Source organism: Gracilinanus agilis, chromosome 1 (genome assembly GCF_016433145.1).
Source record: "Gracilinanus agilis isolate LMUSP501 chromosome 1, AgileGrace, whole genome shotgun sequence".
In the NCBI taxonomy this organism is placed as follows: Eukaryota; Metazoa; Chordata; class Mammalia; order Didelphimorphia; family Didelphidae; genus Gracilinanus; species Gracilinanus agilis.
Genome location: NC_058130.1, coordinates 384,379,292 through 384,401,674, shown reverse-complemented (window position 1 = coordinate 384,401,674; position 22,383 = coordinate 384,379,292). Strand labels below are relative to the sequence as shown.

At 37.7% G+C, this 22,383-nt stretch overlaps 1 protein-coding gene across 1 annotated transcript in view; it reads left to right on the top strand.

Annotated features, from left to right (window-relative positions):
- Positions 1-22,383, top strand: part of RAI14 (retinoic acid induced 14) — a 187,611-nt gene that overhangs the window by 142,106 nt on the left and 23,122 nt on the right. The window contains exons 4-6 of the mRNA XM_044664409.1: positions 12,976-13,064; positions 18,570-18,634; positions 21,806-21,863. Of these exons, the coding sequence (XP_044520344.1) occupies positions 12,976-13,064; positions 18,570-18,634; positions 21,806-21,863 (212 nt within the window). The remainder of the gene's footprint in view (positions 1-12,975; positions 13,065-18,569; positions 18,635-21,805; positions 21,864-22,383) is intronic.

The following is a 22,383-nucleotide window of genomic DNA, read 5'->3' as shown; positions in this document are numbered from 1 at the left end:
CAGTAACTTTAAATTAATCCTTTTGCTGGTGCTTTTTAGGGCCTCTAATCCTCTTTTTTTTTTTTTTTTTAAAAAGTCATCATTTATTATAAATGTCAGGTTCCCTTAGCAGCAATGGCTCAATTTGGAAAGCTAACAAATGTTTCTCTCTCCCAGCTTTCCACCAGATTGGTTTCCAATAGGTTCAGAGATTAAAGTCGCTGCTTCTGCTGCTTTGGAAAAACAGTGACAGCAGCATGTCTTGTGCCATCCAGGGCAGCACTTTGGTGCCTTTAGGGGATTTGTCTTTGGGCCAGCTCCATTCTGGGATTTGTCTGCAGTGAATATACTGAAGAGCATAACAGAATTTAGTTTTCCAGGGCCTTTGATAGTTAGAAGCTATGAGACTTAACATCTTTAGGTAATTAGATCAGAATTTGAATTGGGAGTTGGGTTCTTTTCAAAATCTCTTATTAGGACTGATGTCTTTCTTGGAAAAAAGAATGTGGAAAAAACCTTCCTTTAACTAGAGAGGGAGGAAGCTGTAGGTATAAATGTTTCCCTTGTAGTCACAATATCACTTGGATTTACTTATGTTTTCCTTTATCACAAGGAAGGACTTAGTGGGGCAAGGCTATATATATAGAAATAACCGTAATGTAAAAATAAAACATCAGTAAAACTTGGTAAAATAAAATTCAACTGGGCATGATGAAGGGCACCTAAGTGACACAGTGGCTAGAGCACTGGGCTTGGAATCAGGAAGACTCATCTTCATGAGTCTGGCCTCAGACATTAGCTGTGTGACCCTGGGCAAGTCACTTAATCCTATTGGCTTCAAATCCCTCATCTGGCAAACAAGCTGGAGAAGGAAATGGCAAATCACGCTAGTATCTTTGCCAAGAAAACCCCAAATGGGGTCATGAAGAACTAGACACAACTGAAAATAAAATGAACAGAGGTGTGATGATGCCCACCTATAATCCCTCCTGCTGGAGGAGGCTGACATTTGAATTTGGGAGTTCTGAGCTACAGTATAGATAATTCAAATCTGGTGTCTATGCAAAATCTGGCCCCCATGTGGTGAGCCCCAGAGGATTCCACTGTGCCACCTAGCTGCCTGAAATTATCTTACCTATGAAAAAAGAGTGATGAACTACTCTGGAACAATTTGGTATGAATGAAAATATCCTGAAAGTCTGAGCTTTTTTTTTTTTTAAGGAAGTTGTTTTTTTCTTTTATATGTCTGTTTGAATATGATAATCAATCAAAAAACAGGAATGAGTTATTGTATGAAAGGTAAAAGGAAATTGCTGAGTCCATAGTGAAAAGTCCCCTTAAGAATCTCAGCATGGAGAAACAAAATTCTCCCACATTGTGCTGAGGTGTTTGTTTAGGGAAAGTTTGCACAGCTCCTTGGGAAGTGGTTTGTAGGAAATGAAGTCTACTGTAGACCCTGTTTGTTTGACACTTGAATTGCATTCCTTCTGTCTTGAGAGTTCTAAAAGTGCTTACTCCAAGCAAGGCTGGAGTGTTTGCAATTTTCCAGAAGCTTCTAACTTTCCGTTTAAGCTTTTTTTTTGAGGAGGGTCATTGCTAAAACCCCACCTGCCACTTCCTCCTCATTACCAACCTGTGCCCTGTTCTCTTGCTTTGGCTTATTAGAATGATAGAATGACGTGTTTTATGGGAAATCACCAAGAGGAAACCTTGGGAACTACTTAAGGGATTGGGTCACAGCACAGAAATTCCAAATATCATTAAAGGGGCAAAGGGATCAAAGTAGTTTTATGTAAATCTGCAAGCTGTTCTGTTTGGGCCTTTTAACTGTGGTTCTCTTGAAGAGCTCCAGCTGAGTTTTTATAAGTATAAAACTAAATACTCTATATAACAATTAAATCCAAAACAGACTGTGACTTTTTCCCCCCTTGGAATACTTTTATGAAATTGTATTTAATTGACTTTGAGGACTTTTGCTTTCAAAGTCATCTTCAAAACAGAAGGGTTTGAAGGAACTTATAAGTATTTCCACTGGTATTACACGTGGTCACCATTTCACTTATAATAGAACTCTTGAGACTTCTTAGCTGCCCCAGGAACCTTCTTGTCATAGGAGGAGATGTTACCTTCATTGAACTCTTGACCTACTGACCCAATGGCAAATGAGTTTAAATGCTGATATAAGAAAATTTACTATTGTACTATTAATATTGACCCTAAGTCAGGAATTTCTCCCTAAAACTTTTTTGACTTCTACACTTAGCCACTTTTCCAGTTATCAGCTATGTAGATAATCCCCAAATCTATCTCTGGTCTTGACCTGTCCACTAAGTGCCAGTTCTGAATTTCCATTGACTGTTAAATGTCTCCATCTTGATTTCCCTCCAACACTTCAAATTTAAACATCCCAAATTGAACTAATAATCCTAGCCCTCTTTTTGATGTCCTCATTTTTAATCATTCTTTTCAAAGTTAGCTGACTCGGTGACCCATTGTTTCCAGATCTGCTTCTTAATCAGGGTTAGGGGGGCAAAGCACCCACTCTGCAGCTTTGTATTACTTGATATTCTTCTTGTATTAAGTCATCCTCCTATGTACTTGTGAATGGAAATTGTCTGGTACTTGCTACTTTGATGAGGAACTGAGATACAATGACCCATCCCCTTTCCCTGATGTGGAACGAGCTGAATTATCTTGTTTCCTTAAAAAAGTTATCAATAAAAGCCAGCTCTGGGGGAAGCTGGGTAGCTCAGTGGATTGAGAGTTAGGCCTAGAGACGGGAGGTCCTAGGTTCAAACCCAGCCTCAGCCACTTCCCAGCTGTGTGACCCTGGGCAAGTCACTTGACCCCCATTGCCTACCCTTACCACTCTTCCACCAAGGAACCAATGCACAGAAGTTAAGGGTTTAAAAAAAATTAAAAAAAAAAAGCTAGCTCTATCTCCAAGTCATTACCTATTTCCAATGATTGACCCCTCAATGTGTCATTACCTTGATATACTTTAATATACTCTTTTAATTCTCTTCATCCTGAGTTTTGACTTCTTAATCAGAGCAAAATCCTGAGCAAAGAATTTTCCTTTTAATAGTTCCACCAATCTTGCAGTCAACTAGACTTAGTAAAATAGATATAATTAAAAGAGTGTCCTGCATTGGAAGTCACAGGATCTGAGTATGAATCCTAGTTCTACCAGTAATTATCTGTCTGACCTAAGGCTAGTCACAGACCTTCTCTCCATTTTAGTTTTCTCATTAAAATGTAGAGATTGGGGGGCAGCTGGGTAGCTCAGTGGATTGAGAGCCAGGCCTAGAGACAGGAGGTCCTAGGTTCAAATCCAGCCTCAGACCCTTCCCAGCTGTGTGACCCTGGGCAAGTCACTTGACCCCCATTGCCTACCCTTACCAATCTTCCACCTATAAGTCAATACACAGAAGTTAAGGGTTTAAAATTTAAAAAAAAAAATGTAGAGATTGGATTTTGTGACTTCTAGGATTCCTGCTTTATCTGTACACCAGAATCTTCACTCTCCTTTGTGCTTGTAGTTGAGTTTCCTCATCTCTAGTTTTTAGCATCTCTTGCATTTCATCCCCTTCTTTCCACTCTTGCTGTTGCAACACAAGTTCAGAGCCTTATTGCCTGCTGTCTAATATTGGCTTCCTCAGTCAATCTTCTGGCCTTCAAGTTCTTCCTTCTGCAATCTAGCCTCCACAAAGCTGCCCAAACCATCTCCCTTATGACCATATCTCATTATATCATGCCCTTTTTCAAAACTTATAATGATTTTCCACTGTCTTTAGAAAAAAAACGACCCAAACTCTTTAGACCAATATTCAAAGCTCCATAATTGGGTTTCAGTCTCTACTCTTCCAGTCTTTTTTCATGCCTTATATAGTGCGTGAAGCCAGACTTACTACTGTGCTACCTCATCTCTTCCTATCCCCTCCCATCTCCATGCATTTGTACACATTGTACCCTATGCCTAGAACAAAAAGTCCTGCCCCTGATTCCCCTCTCTGCCAAAATAGTATTGGCATTCTTCTCCTGACACCAGATTCAGTCACTACTTTTACCATCCCCTAGCTAGAAGTGATTTCTCTTTCCTTCCTCTCAGGCCACTACCCTTAATCTCATATGGACTTAACTATAACAGAATTTAGATTATTTATGTATACATGTTCTTCCTCACCCCCTACCCCTTTTAAGAATGTAGACTTCTTGGGCGCAGGAACTGACCTTTTTACCCATTTCTTCAAAAACCAGAGTGTTTTCCACTTAGTAGATACAGAATATATTTGTTCAACTGAAGTGTTTATTTTAGGATTTTCACTTGTTTTAAATAGAAAAAGCTATAAGTCTTGTTGGCTGTTACCTAATTTTTAGATATGAAGTAAATGGGTGCTTATAATTGGATTGGCATTAAGAGAGAGCTAAGTGGAACAGTAGAGTGCTGGATGTGACAACAGGAAGATCCAAGTTAAAAACAGGCTTCTGGTCAAATCACTTAAGCTCTGTTTGCCTCAATGTCCTCATCTATAAAATGGGTATAATAATAGTACCTATCCTTCCAGGGTTTTGGTGAGGATAAAATGTGATCATATTATTAGTAAAATGCTTTTCAAACCTTAAAGCACTCTAGAAATGCCAGTTATTATTGTTTTTACTTTTATGAAATTCCTTGACAGTGGTTTGAAGTGGTCTTTTCAAAATGAGCTGCTTCTAAAGGGTCACTTAGTGAATTCTTAACTGTACCTTTCAGGATCCAAAAGGAAAATTAAAAACCTCACATCTGGATTTACTGATTTGCCCAAAGTCAAACAGTAGCAGATTAGAGAAGAGAACCCAAATTTCCTTATGCCCAGGGTGGTACTCTTTCTGCTCCACACCCCTAAGAAATAGCATCTTAGTGAGTCATAAATAATAACAATAACAACTCATATTTGTATGACAGCAGTAGACCATGGAAGCAAAATTCTAAATTTGTTGTGAACAACTTCTGAGCAAGATACAAGAAAAAGGGGAAAAAAAGACTCGTGTCTGCCTTTAATGGACCTCTAAGCATTCAGATGGTAGAGTTAGAAGCCATGCTATACTAGCCCAAGTCCCTGTGTCCAGGCTGTCAGAAGAGAATCTTGCAATAGCTGCATCAAAGAAGCCAAAAGGGACAGTACATCTTTGCTTTTGGTTTTTAAAAAAATGAGGGTAGAGAATTTCAACATTAAGTTATATTTAAAGTGAAGCCTCTTAAGTTTCAGATATCTTGATGGTGAGTCTTTCCTGAAAATATGCTTATAAGGTAAAGTTCTATAGTTTGACTGGCTTGTCTGTGCTTTGAGGAGGTGACAGTTCATTTTAGTCAGTACTTACAATTGGGAAGGGCAGAAAGGTTTGGAGGAACTGTTTTCCAGGCACTGCTTTGCTCTCTCTCTTTTTAAAAGTCTTGTTTGTGATATTTTAATGAGTAAATCCTTTCTGTCCCCAGTTATAGGTCAGATTTCATTACAACAAACTCCAAGAGACTACTTAAATCAGTTCATTAAATATTGCTGGAAGTAATGGATTATTGGCTAGCTAAAAGCACTTAGCATAGTAACTGGCACATAGTAAGCACTATATAAATGTTAACCATTATTATTATTGGGTTAGAAACCTTTGATTTCTAACAGACTAGGGTAAGTGTCTTTACCTACAGATATATATATATATATACGTGAGGCCAAACTTCTCCAAATCTCCAAATGATTCCATTGCATTATTCCTTTCTATATTTTATTTCTCCATGAACACATCAACCCAAAATTTCACGTGAGCATCTTACTAAAAATTGGCACCATTCCGGTTCAGTTTGAAGGTCGATTATAATGGCATTGCTTCTGCCAAACATGGCTTAAATGTTGATCATTCTAATGAAACCTGTCAAAATGTTAAGCTCTCAAGAATAAACTCTGTAAATAACTAATCCCGAATAACTTTCTGAGTCATAGACTTAGAACTTGACGAAACTTTAGAAATCATCTAGTGTAATTCCCTCTCTTAAAAAAAATCAGGAAATGAAACAGGAGAGGTAATGTGATTTACTTAATGTTATATGGGCTACAGCAGGCTCAAGATTTAAACCTACATCTTCTGGTTTCAAATGACCAAGAGTTCAACTTGTGGCTATATTTGGATTTATTGGATATTTATTCAACTTTTATGAAAACTTTTCCTTTCTTTACTGATATTGACATTACTTCTGATTTTACTGTATTAAAAGTTTTCCTGGGGACAGCTGGGTAGCTCAGTAGATTGAGAACCAGGCCTTGAGATGGGAGGTCCTGGGTTCAAATTTTGACCTCATCCACTTAACCTCAATTGCCTAACTCTTACCACACTTCTGCCTTGGAACCAGTACATAGTATTGATTCTAAGACAAAAAAGTTTTCCTAGTTCCTTAAGAAATTCCTTCTTATGGGATACATTTATAGGATTCTGCACATGTCTCTCACTGTTTGGAAAACTCACCACATTTCCTGTAATTTTAACAATCTCTTTTATGATGCTGTTTGAAGTGGTGTTTAGTTTGACAAATTATTAGTGTTAATAATAGCTATCAGCTTTCATGTTAGTACAAATGAAAGATATGGAACAAGTGGGCATGAAATATATTTTCTCCATATAGCCTTTTCCTAATAATTCCACCTTTTTTGCCAATATCTGATTAAAATGTGAACTCCCTGAGGGCAAGAACTAATTTTACCTTTCTTTGTGACTCTGGTATTCAGCAAAAGTGCCTGGCACAGGATAAGGGCTTAATAAATACTTTTTAATTTGAGTACCTACTATATGAGTAGAGTCCTTTTGGGCACATTAATACTGATAACAAAGAAATAAGACAGTCCCTGCTTTTATGCATTGTTTAATCTAGTTAAACAAAACACATGAATAATGACAATCTCCCTCTAAAATCTCAACAAGTTAAAAGTACAACTTGTCCACATAAATGTCAAAGTGATGCAGAGACATGGAGAATGGAGCAGTGAGAAAAATAGGAAGAAACCCATTTCTTTGTGCCCCTCTATCTGAATGAGTTTGTGTGAGTAGAGAGATGGAGAGAAATGCTGAGATCTGTACGTGCTAACCAATTTATTCTTAATAAATTGATTTTGACCCATTTTCCTGTAAAACATGACTCGGAATTTTTTTTGAAGTTGTGTTGGCTACCACACAACTCATAAAACCGCCTAATCATCTATGAGGGACTAGAATCTTCCTTTCTTGAAATCTAAGGTCTTTTGGAGAAGAGACACATTTGAAATTGTAAAAATCGAATTTACTTCCAGTGGAGGTGTCAGTAGTGAAAAGGATCTCAGGAATCCAGTTCTATCTAAGCTGTATGCTGGTGGATGAAAAGTAGTACTGTTCAAATTAAGGACTTAGGTTGCTTGGTACCAGATATCATAGACTAACCAATTTTCCCTGATAATCCTTGCTTATTTGACCAATTCTGACTTTAGAAAGAAGCTGATAAACTATTAGCTTAGTCTGTTAGAGGCTTTTAGAGATATTCTTCTGATGAAATCCAAATAAGTAAATGGAGACATAAAGAAATTAAGTGACTTGCCAGGGTCGTATAGCTGGCAAGTTTCTGAGGCAAGATTTAAACCCATGTCTTCCTAACTTTGTCTGGCACCCTATCTATTGTTCGACATTGCCTCTAATTGACTTGTATCTGCTATATTGGTTGAGAACAGAAGCTCCTCATGCTTAGCCCCTTCACATTCAGTTTGGCAGCTAAAATAAAGAAGTGCCTGTTTCAGACTGAGGTTAATCCTTGACTTTTTCAATCAGACTTCTTTTGGAAGTTGTTCTTTTGTATGAGGTTTTAGTGCTCAAAGATAGAACTGTAAGTAATTGATTACCTACTCTATGCCAAGCTCTGTAGAAGCTGGAAAAATACCTCTTTTCAAACTGAATGTTTACTGTTTAGTTTGGAAACTCAGACTAATGCATGTGAAGAGTTTAAGCAGTCACAGTGTTATACTGATGGATCATGAATACGGCAGGATTTCAGAAAAGGGGGAAATCCCTGCAGACTTTGAATTGTTAAAGAATGTTTCATGGAGGTGGGACCTCAGAGCAGGTGAGACTTCAGAAGGTAAAAGGAAGGAAGAAGGAAGCTATTCTAAGCAGGGACAGTGGATTAAAGACAGATACCAGATACTGTGTGCATGAAGTATAATGGGGAATCCTCTCTGATTGGAATAGACCAAACATATCAGAATTCTAGAAAATAGACTAAGGTGCCTGCTCCCTTGGATTCCCCAACTCTTCTGTTCATGGAGAGATACAGAGATGGGAGACAGAGTAAGGTGTTTGTAAGTGTACCTATCTTTTTCTATAATGGAAGCAAAGCAAACCCCTTAAACATTACAATCTTGAGTTGTTGAAGGATGCATTTTAATGTCTCATAAAATTATGTCTACCTTGGCAATAGATTCACCCTTCTGTTTTGAAGCAACTGGTACTTAAGGAAAGAAGTGTTGTTTACAACTTCCTGCCAGTTGTGAGATGTGTCCTAGAAACCATTCCTATGACATAAATATTGCTGATGGTACTGTACACACACATTCTTGCCTCTGTGTTTGTGTACATATTGTAAATGTATTAAGTATTTTCCTACACATGCATGGTGGGCTTCTTTTCAAGGACTGGTTATAGATAGATGTACATAGGTCTGTCCATATACTTAATTCTCCTTGTAACTGGTGACATGTATTTGTAAAAAATCTTTTTGGAGTTAGGGCCATGGCATTACCCCAAAGGGGTGTGTGATCATCCAGTTAGAGGGTGGGAATATGGGACACATTCCCCCCATGCTGCCATAGTTCATTACATTACAGGGCTTGTCTCTTCCTTCATTATCATTCAACTCTCCCCATTCTGTCATCTCCCAGAAGTTGACTTCCTATGGCTATGTGGTAAACTCTCAACCTCTTACCTTCTGTACTAGACTTCAGTGCCTTGGGATTTTTATAACCTAATATTAATCAGGGCACCAAAACCAGCAACTACCTTTGTGCTACTAGGAAAATGACTCCCTCACCTTTAGAACACTCTGCCCTAAAGGTTACCTGAACACAGTAGCAGTTTTCCTTCAGTGGTCTCTGAGATGTAGACTAACAGTCTTCTTTCCTACTGGGGAGACAGAGTGGATCTCATAAAGTTTTAATGCAGTTGAAATCTCACTGCATTGTCTTTTCCCCTAAACCCTCTCCTCTTCGAAACTGTCCATTTCTGCCATGGACACCATCATTCTTTTAGTCTCTGTGGTTGTATCCTCAACTCTCTTCTGTTCACTCACTCTCTAAGAATGCAGTTAGTTGCTAGGTCTTGTCTTTTCTTCCTGCTCAACATCTTTCTTTTCTTTTTTAAAATCCTTACTTTCTGTCTTGCTATCAATCCTAAGACAGAAGAGTAATAAGGGCTAAGTGACTTGTTCGGGGTTACACAGCTAGGAGGTAACTGAGGCCAGAGTTGAACCCAGGACCTTCTGACTTGATCCACTGTGCCACCTACCTGCCCCCTGCTCAACATCTTTTCTATCTGTCCCCTTCTCTCCATTCACACAATCTCATTCAGTACCATCCTGATGATCACTTCTAGCCTCCTGATTGGGTTCCAAATATGAAATCTCTTCCCTCTCCAGTCCTCATCCTCCCTAGAGCAAAAATGATTTTTCCCCCAAATCAGTCAAAAAGCTTTAATTTTGTATAGGGATTCAAATTCAAATTAGTTCAAAGATAAACACAGAAGAGGACTAAAAGTGCATCCTTGACCATATCTTTCCCTTTCTCAGGTGACACTAGAGAATCCCAGTTGACTCTAGGCTCAAGTATTATTTCTTTCTTCTCTCATCCTTTTAAAACTTTCTGTTACTATATAGGTTTTGTAATAGTATACCAATACACTTTTGTAATTTATGAAAAAAGTAAATAAACATATATTGGGGATTCATGTTCATTTTTTTTTTGACTGATGGGGTAAGTAATTGGAAAAAAGTTTCTGCTCATTTGTGAGACTAAGAATAAAGATAGGCATGCTGACTGGAGGTTGAATTTAACTTCTGTAGTTAGCTGCTCATTTTTTTTAACCCTTACTGTCTGCTTAGAATCATTACTAAGTAACAGTTCCAAGGTAGAAGAGCAGTAAGAACTAGGCAATTGGGGTTAAGTGACCTACCCAGAGTCATATAGCTTGGAAGAGTCTGAGGCCAAATTTGAACCAGGTCCTTCTGACTCTAGGCCTGGCTCTCTATCCACTGAGCCAGCCCCCTAGCTGCCCCTAGATGCTCATCTTTGATAAAATATTTATATCTTCTTAAAATGTTGTAGTTTGGAGAAAGGACAGCATTTACATTTTTCACAAATTTAAGTCAATACAATAGGATGGATGCAACTCTGTTGGATTAACTCTTTTTTTTTTTAATTTTTTTTTTAATTTTAAACCCTTAACTTCTGTGTATTGACTTATAGGTGGAAGATTGACAAGGGTAGGCAATGGGGGTCAAGTGACTTGCCCAGGGTCACACAGCTGGGAAGTGTTGTTGGGTTAACTCTTGTTTTTTTCTAATCTCTAATTAGGTTAGATCTAATCTAATCTCTGAGCATTTTTTTACCAAGAGATAGAAATTTACAACTTGAGAACTGAACATAAGCATCTATTTATATTTCATTGAATTTTCTTGAACACTAAATTTATAGAGAACCCTCTGTGAGCTACAGAACCTTGAGAACCTAATAAATTCTGCAGTTTGTTTATAGAACTTTTCTAAAATATTTTCATGTATATATGTATATATTTGTCACATTTTTTTAAATTAACATGATTTGTTGGAGAAAATGAAGTGACCACTGGATGCTATTTTGTTTACTGGGTCCCAGCCCCATCCTTCATGCCAGAGAAAGCTAACCTGCTACTTTTCCACTATTCTCTATCCTCTTCTGTGAGGAAATGCCCAGGTTATAAATAAGTCAGTTCTGCAGAGATTATACAACTGTAGAAGGGTTTCTAGGCTCTAAGAAACCACGTGGTTTGCTGGAAAAACCATTTCCTAAGAGGTTCTGAGAGTCCTCCCAGAGTTCCTTACAGTAAACCTTTGGAGACGTGAGCAGTGACTGGTTCCAAAAAAGATCTAGAATGATATTGCTTCAGAGAGCTTCCCAAACGTCTTCTCTCCCCCTCTCCTCTGCTCCTGACCATCTGGAACAGCCTTGGAGTTGTTCTCTCTTGTGACTTAGGATGGTTCTTTCAGCCTTCCCCAAATACAGTTGAATTGTTTTGTACCCCCGACAGCATCCTTTTTTATTGACCAGGACAAGGTGGGAAATTTGATGTCTAGACCTATCATTTAAAGGGAATGAACCTCATATATTCAGAGGATTCATAATCTACTTATGATTCTTCTGATGCTTAGGATCCTTATGATGCCCTAACCTTAACAGAATGTGGGTTAGGAAAAAAGCCTTTGGCTCCCTTGGAGTCTTTTTTTTTCTGTCCTTGGGTGAAGAAGAATGACTAGGAGAAATCAGAATGGCAGGTAGGTTGGAAGCAAAAGAGCCAACTTCTTTTCCCTCCTACTCTTCCCTTTTACCCCCCAGGTCTTTGCCACATTATACAACTGAGGATGAGCAGGACATCTGAGACCAGCTACAGATCTGGCCCTAAAGCATTCTGTCAATCACTTTGTCCTATCCCAGTCACTATTCAGTGTTCTAGTTTTGAAGGGGCAAAAGAACTAGGAAGGATGACTTAGCAAAGAGACTGTTGGACTTGGAGTCAAGAGATCAAAATTTAAATATCAGCTGAAACACTTAGTGCCAGTGAAGCCCATCTGCAAGCCATAAACTCTCAGAACCTGGATTTCGTTATCTGTAAAAGTGGGAAAAATCATTTTATTGCCTAGTTTAGAAAGCAGCTAGGGGGCTTACTGGATAGAATACTGGCTTTGAAGTCAGGAAGACCTGAGAATATACCCAGCCTCACACATTTACTAGCTGTGTGACTCTGGACAAGTCACTTAAGCTCTGTTGGACCTAATCCACTAAAGAAAGAAATGGCAAACCACTCCACTAGCTTTGCCAAGAAAATCTCATGGACTGCACTGGAGTGACAGGAACATAGTCAGATGAGACTGACAACAGCCTAATTTATAGGGTGGTGAAGAAAGATTTTTCCCAGCCTTAAAGTATAACTAAAATATAAAGTATCTTTTAAAATTTACTTGCATTAGAATTATGCTTTTAGTGGAAACAGATTTTGAACAATGATACATATAAAACCCAGTGGAACTGCTCGTTGGCCATGGGAGGGGGAGTAGGAACAGGGGAGAGAAAGAACATGAATCATGGAACCATGGAAAAATATTCTAAATTAATTAATTCCATAAATAAATTTAAAGAGAAAAAAAAGAATTATATATTTAGAGGCAGCTAGATGCTACAAGGAATAGAATTTTGGATCTGGGGTCAAGAAGACTTCAGGTACTTAGTAGCTAAGAAACTTGAGGCAAGTCATTTAACCTTTATTTGCCTAAATTACTTCATCTGAAGATGAAGATGATAATAGCACCTACTTCTCAGGGTTGTTGTGAGAATAAAAATTAATATTTGTAAAAATGCTTGACAAACCTTGAAATGATATATAAATATTAGCTAGTAGTAGTAGTAGCAGCAGCAGCAGCAGCAGCAGCAGCAGCAGCCATAATAGTAGTAGTAGTAATAGCAGTAGCAGCAATAATAGTAGTAGTAGTGGTAGTAGCAGTAGTGGTAGTAGTACTAAAACAGCAATAGTCATTGTCATCATTATCATTGTCATTTCCTAAGGGCAGGAACCATGTCTTATTCCTCTTATCGGAAGAGCTGGAGGGGTTGGGAAGAAGAGTATGTCTTATGAAGAACAGAATGATTGTTTCAATGAAAAAGCTATAGCTAACCAAGATTTTGGTACTTTCTTCTTTAGTTTCCATCTGGCTGCATCAAGAGGTCATGTGGAGTGCCTCAGGGCTATGGTAACCCACGGAGCAGATGTGACAGCACAAGATACTGCAGGTACATTTTCCCCATCTTTAAATCCCAGTGAAATGAAATATTTGTTGTTTAGTTGCCTAGATCCTTTCAGCACCTTTCCCCCTTGTTTTTCTTTTTCCATAGCGACTGTACTCTTAGATTATCTTTTTTTATTTTATATCTAGTTATTAAACTGAAATTATTGGACTTTGATCATTTTTATTAGAGGGAAAAGAAAAGCATGGTTAAATTTATTTTTAGTTAGTAGCATTCTAAAAAGAGTTCTGTATTTTGTATATAATATATCTATTTTTCATATTTGCAGAGTTATCAGACATTTATTGTGATGTAAAGTAAATAGGATCCTATATATGTAATCAACTTATGATTTTATATACAGATGGAAGATGGGAAGAAAATAGTCTTGTTTTTAATATTAACAAAATGGAATTGCCATATTAGGTGAGACCCATACTCCAGATGGGCCCAGTATTCTGTCTCTGATAGAAGCAGTATTCAAACTATGTGCTGCCTAGCTGGCAGAATTAAAGGCTAACATGGCATAGGCTGATTATATGTCCATAATCCTTTTCAAAATTTTAATCTGTTGAGCCAGATGGACTTCCGTCTACTGCGTTCCATTCTATTCATTGAGTTTCCAGAACTTCCATAGGATGGGTGACTCTAAAGGAGAGAATCCTAGAGATCATCTAGTCAAATCCACACCTTCACATGTATCCCATGCAACATCCCCAGCAAATAAGCACTCAGCTGCCACTTGCAGACCCACAGTGATGGGGAGCTCAGCTCTTCCTGAGGCAAGGTAGTCTTAGTGCAGTTTTCCCCTTAGGGAGGAAAGCAGTTGGCTCTTTACGATGTCTATATCTTGCTCTTAGTTCTGTCTTCCGGGAAAAGGAAAAACAATTCTAGACCTTCTTGCATGTGGCATCCCTTTAAATACTTAAAGATACCTATAATCCCCTCTCTACCCTCAAGTAGTATCTTCCCCAGATTAAATCTCGCTTATGGCAGATCCTTACAGGGCATGATTTTCTGCCTTCCTAGTCAACCTCTTTTGGACCCACCAGAACTTTAAAAAATCCTCCAAATGAGGTGGGTAGAACACAGGGAGATAGTTTTAACTCCTCTCATCCATTTCCTTTTTATCCTGAATATAACTAGTTGTAAAGATAAAATAACATTCACAAATCCCTTTACACAGTGTCTGGCATGTAGTAGGCACTATTTTTTAAATTTTATTATTTTTAAACCCTTACTTTCTGTCTTAAAACCTATACTGCATATTGATCCCAAAGCAGAAGAGCAGTAAGGGCTAGGCAATAGGGGGTAAGTGACTTGCCCAGAGTCACACAGCTAGGAAGTGTCTGAGGCCATATTTAAACCAATCAGGAACTCCCTTCTCTGGGCCTGCTTCTTAATCCACTGAGCCACCCAGCTGCCCCAATAGGCACTATTTAAATGCTTATTCACTTCCCCCATCCTACCTAGTTGTCTCCCCTGTGTGATTGTGAGCTTTCTGAGGACCTGTCTTTGACAGCACAGTGCCTGGCACATAATAGGTGCTTAACAGATGCTTATTGACTCACTGACTATACCTCTATTATTATTGCCTAATAGTATGGTAGGTTTTCAAACCACATGTCAAAAAGTCTTGGCTTGGAGTCAGTTAACTTATCTTCTTGAGTTCAAATCTGGCCTCAGACACTTACTAGCTATGTGACCCTGGACAAGTGTCTAAATCCTGTTTGCCTCAGTTTCCTCATCTGTCAAATGAGCTAGAGAAGGAAATGGCAAATCTTCAGTATCTTTGCCCCCCCCAAAAAAAACCCCAATTGTGTCATGAAGAGTCCAACTTGATTGAAACTACTCAACAACAGCAATCCTTATTGAATAATCTTCTCCACTTACAACTAATTAAATCTCTTTTTCTTAACTTTTGAGTAAACTCTGAATGTTTTATTGTATTTCAGTATCAAATACAAACTACAAGATTCACTTGAGTCAGGCCTGACCCAGAACCATTGCCCAGTCCATGAGCTCTTCATATTGTCCACATGATTATACCAAAGGACAGTTTTTTGTAAAAAAAAAAAAAAAAAAAAAAAAAAAAAAAAACTTTTGGTAAAAAAAACTTTTGGTAAAATCCTGATGGACTGGGTCTGTGATATTAGTTTGATCTAGTAGCAGGAGTTCCCTGATAAATATTTAACAACCAGCTCTCTAGTTGTAAAAAATACACACTGTGCACTTTGAAATTTAATCTACATTACGGATATTTTTCTCCTTCACTTAAGTCTAAAAAATCCACAAAATATAAATCAAGCTCTGATTTGTAGCAATTTCTAAGGTATAAATTCTCACACCAAAAATTTAACAATCCACATAGGACCTGGCTCCAGCACACCCCTGCAACTAGCGGGCTAATAACTTGGTAAGTAATTCACATGAGGTTACTCTGGTATGACTTGGTCTGGATGAACCTGTTCTGACTCCCAGAGATCAACACTGTCCTTTGTATAAGTGGAGATTCTGTACCTTTGAACTACATTCCCCAGAATTCCTTTAGTATTTCTCAGAGTTCCTCAATCTCTCCACCATGTTGCATGGTCACGTTTAGTTTATAAGTTCTGTAACTCCACCCCTGTCACTTTTTTTCTCACCACCATGGCTGTGTTAGCACTTTTTTTTTTTACTATAGCTTTTTTATTTTCTTTTTCTTTGAGTTATTATTAATAATCTTGTTAAATATAATATTTGGAGATATTGTATATTAATTTTAAATCTCGTACCTTCATAAATTCTTTATTAGCCATCCCTTTAATACATTCAAGAATATTGCCAGGCATCGAAATCAAGATCACTGCCCAGTAATTTGAAGAATCCATCTCTTCCCATTTGGGGGAGATCAAGTGACTTTTCCCCTCCTGGAGCCCTATGAAACCATTCTTTCTATATTTTCACCAGGTATAGTTTTGTTAGGATCTGGTTTAAGATTGATTGGTCAGGTGCTCTCACACTTCAAGTATCTTGGGTTTCAATATCTTTTCCCTATCCTTTGTCCAAAAATCATTCTTCTTAGTAGGGGAGGAAAAAAAAAAACAAAAAAATTTCAGTTCAAGTCAATAAAATAAACACTCATTACCTGCAAGGTGCCAGACTTCATATTTATCATAGGGCATACAGAGACAAAAGTGAAAATAGCTTCCACCCTCAAAGAGTTTATATTCTATGGAGGAGGGGGAGAATACACACATACATACAAACACACACAAAACATTTATGAAGTGGGGCATCTAGGTGGCTCATTAACTAGAATGCCAAGTTTAGAGATGGGAGGTCCTGGGTTCAAATTTGTCCCCAGACACTTAACCCCACTTGCCTAGCCTTTACTGTTCTTCTGCCTTGGAACCAATACTTAGTATTGATTTTAAGACAAAAGGTAAAGGGTTTGTTTGGTTTTTTTTTTATAAAAATGATGTATGAAGCAAATTCAGAGTGATATATTAGAGAGCCAGGCTGAGATACAATATAATCATTGCCTCTGAGTATAAGGATGTTGGTAGATACTTAGCAAGCATTCCTACTTTTTCAGAGAATAGGAGTAAAAAATGGAGCTAAATTGCAGGAATAGAGGGTATTGGGTAGGTATGAGAGAATTTTTTTTAAGTATTGATGTTTAAAACACTGAAGTAAAAGCATCCAGCAGGGATTGTGGAATCTCTCTCCCTGGAGACCTTCTAAGTGCTTCTTTGGCAACATTCCATAAAGTTTCAAATGTATTTATGTTTTTCAAATATTCTATTATTGTCTTCTGGATTTCCTTCCTAACCTAGACATTTTTAAATAGTGTATTGTTTCATATTCCAGGGATAGACACCCTTGAGAGCTTTTTCTCTTTTAAATTTTTTTGCTTATGGTCTGAGCAATAAATGGCCCACCTACCCAAATGACTATTGTTGCAATATGGTTCCATTTTAACCTCATGTCCTCTGAAAAGGTAGGAACACTGGCTAAATGTCTACTTGTTGGTCAACATCCTTATAGTCTGAAGCAATTACTACATTGGCCCTCAAATATAGTACTTTGAATTTGCATCATCCCTATTTTCATGTACGTGTTTCTCCCCACATGGAATATATGACCGATAGTATTCTGCCTACTTTGTGGATGTGGTTCATGGTTAGTTTTTTAAATGAACTATTTTTTCCTAAAAATGAAACAGCTGCTCTTTTCCTATCTTTGAGTTCTTTCCATAATATTAATTCTACTTCAGTTTCCTCAATGGTTTTATATGGTCATGATTTTGGTGGGCCTCTCCCTGGAATTATACTGACCTCTTCCTTTAGGGCAGTGGTTCCCAAACTTTTTTGGCCTACCGCCCCCTTTCCAGAAAAAATATTACTTAGCCCCCTGGAAATTAATTTTTTAAAATTTTAATAGCAATTAATAGGAAAGATAAATGTACCTGTGGCCATCACCACCTTCCTGGATCACTGCAGCACCCACCAGGGAGCAGTAGCGCCCACTTTAGGAATCACTGCTTTAGGGTTCCTTCTATTTCTAAGATTATGATTCTGGCATTTAGTGATAGCCAAAGCTTCCCATCACAGATAGACTGGGTACTTTTCCAGAATTGGGAGAAACTACTACTAAACTGTGATTAAAGTGGCTTGCCTTGTTTCTAATGTAATCACTTCCAAATGGGTCAGTCTGCAGTTGTCCAGGAGTCTGATTCATGCATTCATTGTCTCATTACCAGAAGATTCTGTCATAATACAGTATCTTCTCTTTGGAGATTATTAGTAAGAGACACATCCTTTTTCGGGACCATACAGGGAATAGAATATGGTCCTGATTTTAACACTAGTTTTAACTTAGGGGGCAGAGATAGCTTTTCTCCTGCCTGTAAAGGAAAAAATATTACATCACTGAAAACTGAAGGATAGTTCCCACTTTGGGGACATTGCATTGACATCTAGACAGGATGATAGTGGAACTTGTTTTATAAGAAACCTTTTCTTTTCAACTTTATTTTCCATTGTTTTCTATCTACCCTATATTATCTGTCTTCAAAGATGTTTGCTTTGTTATTTTTTAAGGAGGTAAAGGAAGATGCTGGGGTTTGGGGGAAGAGCTTTTATCCTCAGCTTGCAGAAAATTTGATCCATTTTTTATACCATACCAGCAGATACCAACTTTGTAAAAGGGGATTCCTTCCCTTTTTTCCTTTCTTCTTTCCTTCCTTTTTTCTTTCTTTTTCTTAATTTCTCTTAATGAATGGGCAGAATGTTCTGTGTTCCATTCTACTCCCACACTCATTCTCTCCTCCCCACCACACATCTTCCTTCCATTTCCTTCCATCTCTCCTCCAGTTTACAAGTAGGTAGGTATGCCCTTGATTTGAAGATGAACAATTCAGCCTTTGTTGTTAAAAAACTCATTTCCTCATAGTTGTCTTCATTAGGAGATAAGCCAGGGATTTGAATCATGTGTGCAATATTTGTGTTTTGTTTTTCATTTATTCAGGACACAGTGCTTTACACCTAGCAGCCAAGAACAGTCATCCTGAGTGCATTAAGAAGCTTCTTCAGGTAAAGCAAAACCTTAAAACTCTCCCTTATGTGTCTCTCTCTCTCTCTCTCTCTCTCTCTCTCAAAAGCTCAGGTTTTTTTCCTACTTCAAGGCATCTTAGGTAACTATTTTATCTTTTCCCATAATCCTGTTTAGTGTAAAAGAGTGCATCTCCTGAGAAGTTTTATTATGGGAATGGTATCCTTTGAAAGGGGTGAGGAACCCCATGAGTAAGAATCAGTCCCAGGCTAAACATGGTACACCTAACTCAGGCCTAGATTATTTGCACAATCCCCTTTGCTCTGGCCTCTTGCACTCCACCCCCCTTTTCTTAAGGAAAGGACAAATTCAGAAATAGTCTCCATCCAAAATAGCCAGAACAGTTTGTAAATTACTTCTCTATCTCCCAGTCCTTAACCCTTTAATGAACTCATTAATTCTCTTTTGGGACTGTCAAATAATATTTCCTTGAATATTATAATAATAGCTGCTGGTCTTTTGACTTTTGTTTATGACTAAGGGAGTAGCTTCCTTCTTTCTTTAGAAGGAAAAAACAAAACAAAAACAAAGAAAACAATAACTCTGACTTGGTAGTCTTACCCCAAAGCTTATGACTGAACTGAAAACTCAGTCTTTAATGAGACAGAATGACAGTACCAATAGTGACATCCAGCTGTTGCTGGTTATATTGCATCCTAGATATTTCTGCTAACACCTCAAAGAGCTTGGTTCCACCATGACCAATAACATATTTGTTCGGAGTGACTGCTTGTCCGAATTGCTTATTTGTTATCTCTCCCTTCATAGACACCATTTGGGATCAGGCATCTTGCAGTAATTTAGCTCTCAATTTCTCATGCAAAAGTACAGTCACATTTTTAAACTTGTCAGGCTCTGGTGATCACAGAGCTTCTTGTCTTATATTACATGATGCAAGCTGCCCTCTGAGAGCCAAGAATGCTTAAATTTAACAGGTCTTTGAAGCTAAATTCAGGAATAGCAGATTTATATCTTTGATTTTTTTTATTGTGCTGTTTTCTCCTGAATGTAGTTAAAATAGAACCTCACATGCCTATTCTGTGTGAGACCAGGAGCAGTACAGGAGGATAGAAACTCCTTGAGGGCAAGGCTTTTTGGCTTTGGGAGTTTGGGGACAATTTTTATTATATTTCTTTTTCAGATTATATGTAGATATAATTTTAAACAATCATTTCTGCCCTTTTGCAATCCATGTTCTTTTCCTTTCCTTCTCTCCACTCCCCAAGACAGCAGGTAAAATATGATATAGGTTGTACAAATGCTGTCATGCAATACATATTTCCATCTTCATTGTGTTGTGAAAGATGACACATATCACTTATATAAGAAAAAACTCATAAAGGAAATAAAGTGAAAAAATAATATGCTTCTTTCAGGATTTTTGGTTTTGCCCTTTTATGCCCAATGTGAAACATGATCTCTCACTTGTTCCTTGTAGATGGTTAATAAATATACTGAGTTATATTTCATCTGATCTATAACCATCTGAGGACACATAGCTGGTAAATGTTAGGAAGATCTGGATTCAAGCAATCCATCAAGCAATAAACATTTATTAAGTACTTACTGTTTACTAGGATCTATACCAAGTGCTGGATTCAAGTTAGGCCTGCCTCTGACCTATACTATTAACTCTGTGAACATAGGCAAGCCACTTAGTTTCTCAGTGTTCTAAGCAATACTCATAAGTCTTAAAACACCAGACCAGTTGCCAGTCTGTTTGGATAGAAAGAATTTTCCCACCTATAGCTTCCTGCACTAATGAAATCACAGGTCTAAACAAGGTGGGGGAAAACCTGAAAAATATTTAGAAGCCCTAGAATAGGAATTCTTTATTTATATATATATATAATTATGGACCGTGTTGGCAATCTGGTAAAGCTTTTGGACTCCACAGAGTAATGTTTTAAAATATATAAAACTAAAGAGAGAGGATTATAAAATAAACTAGGTGGCATGGTGGATAGAGTGCAGAGCCTGACTCCTGAGTTCAATTCTGGCCTAAGACTTTTGATAGCTATGTGACCTTGGGCAAGTCACTCATCCCTGTTTGCTTTGGTTTCTCTATCTGAAAAAGGAGAAGAAAATGGCATACTACTCTAGTATTTCTGCCAAGAAAACTCCAAATGAAGTCATGAAGAGTAAGACACAACTGGAACAGCAACTGAAGAACAAAAGTTTTATTAGAATATAGTTGGCAAATGTTTGTTAGAGGTTCACAGACTCCAGCCCTTGCTTTAGAGCAGTGATTCCCAAAGTGGGTGCTACCGCCCCCTGGTGGGTGCTGCAACAATCCAGGGAGCAGTGATGGCCACAGGTGCATTTATCTATTAATTGCTATTAAAATTTAAAAAATAATAATTTCCAGGGGGCTAAGTAATATTTTTTCTGGAAAGGGGGCGGTAGGCCAAAAAAGTTTGGGAACCACTGCTTTAGAGTTTAGATTATTCATCATTAGCTATCTTACTTCATTCCTGCTTAGTTACGTCCAGTCCTGAAATCTCATCCCAGTCCTCTTATTTGACTTACAAACTTGACCTTCTCTCTAAGCTCAAAATGATTCTGATAAACTGGAGGTTCTGATGGTTCAGGACCACATAAGGTCATAAGTGTAATACTAGAGGACATTAAGTCCAATCCCATTGTTTTACAGATGAGAAAACTGAGGCCATGGGAAGTTAAATGGTTTGTCCAAGATCATATAGGTAGCAAGCTTCAGGTATAGGATTTGAACCCAGGTCCTCTGATTCCAATGCAAATGCTTCTCCCCTGTACCATGCTGTCTCCACATATTAAAATTTCTAGTATAATTTTCTTTGTTAAAAAGTGAATGTGAATAGAATTTTTGCCTGTATTAAGTTCTAAAGCTTTGACTTATATATTTTAGCAAAATTAGACCCAAATATCATAAGCTGTAAGCAGTTCTTCATTCTTTCCAATGCTAAGAGATGCTCCTCATCTTTGGGGTTCCCTCTTCAGGTTACCTCCAACTCCCAAATGATACTATAACTCTTTTTTCATTTTAGGATAATTTTTAAGGCTTCAAATCTCATACTGGGAGAACTGTTTTTGAAGGCACCATGACTAAGGACAAGTTGAATTGGAATAATTATTCACAATGTATATTGCAATTATATTTTTTTGTCTTTCAGTCTAAATGTCCAACAGAAAGCACTGACAATTCTGGAAAAACAGCTTTACACTATGCAGGTGAATTTTTCCTTCTGTTTTTATACCTTGATTTCTTGAAGAGATTTAAACTTCCTTTTCCCTCTATTCCCTCCACTCATTTGACCTTTGAAAGTCATGATGATGCCTCTCCCTCTGGCTTTCCAGTAGAGAATTCTCATTTCAATTCTATTCAATAAACATTTATCAAGTACCTACTATGGTCCAGGTACCATGCTAAGAGTTTGAGATACAAAGTTCTTGCCCTCAAGGTGCTTACAACTGTTAGGGGAGACAAAATAGATATAGATATACAATGTCTACATATAATACACTACAAAACATATATATATATAATGAAAAACAAGCTACATGTAGAATAAGTAGGAAATAATTAATAGACAGAAGGCACTGGAATTAAAAGAGGTTGGGAAAGGCTTCCTGTAGAAGATAGGATTTTAGTTGTGACTTCAAGGAAGCTAGGAAATCAATCTGTAAGGAAACTACCATTTAGTTATGTAACATTAAATACAGGAAAGTGATTCCTGGGCAATTAGGAAAC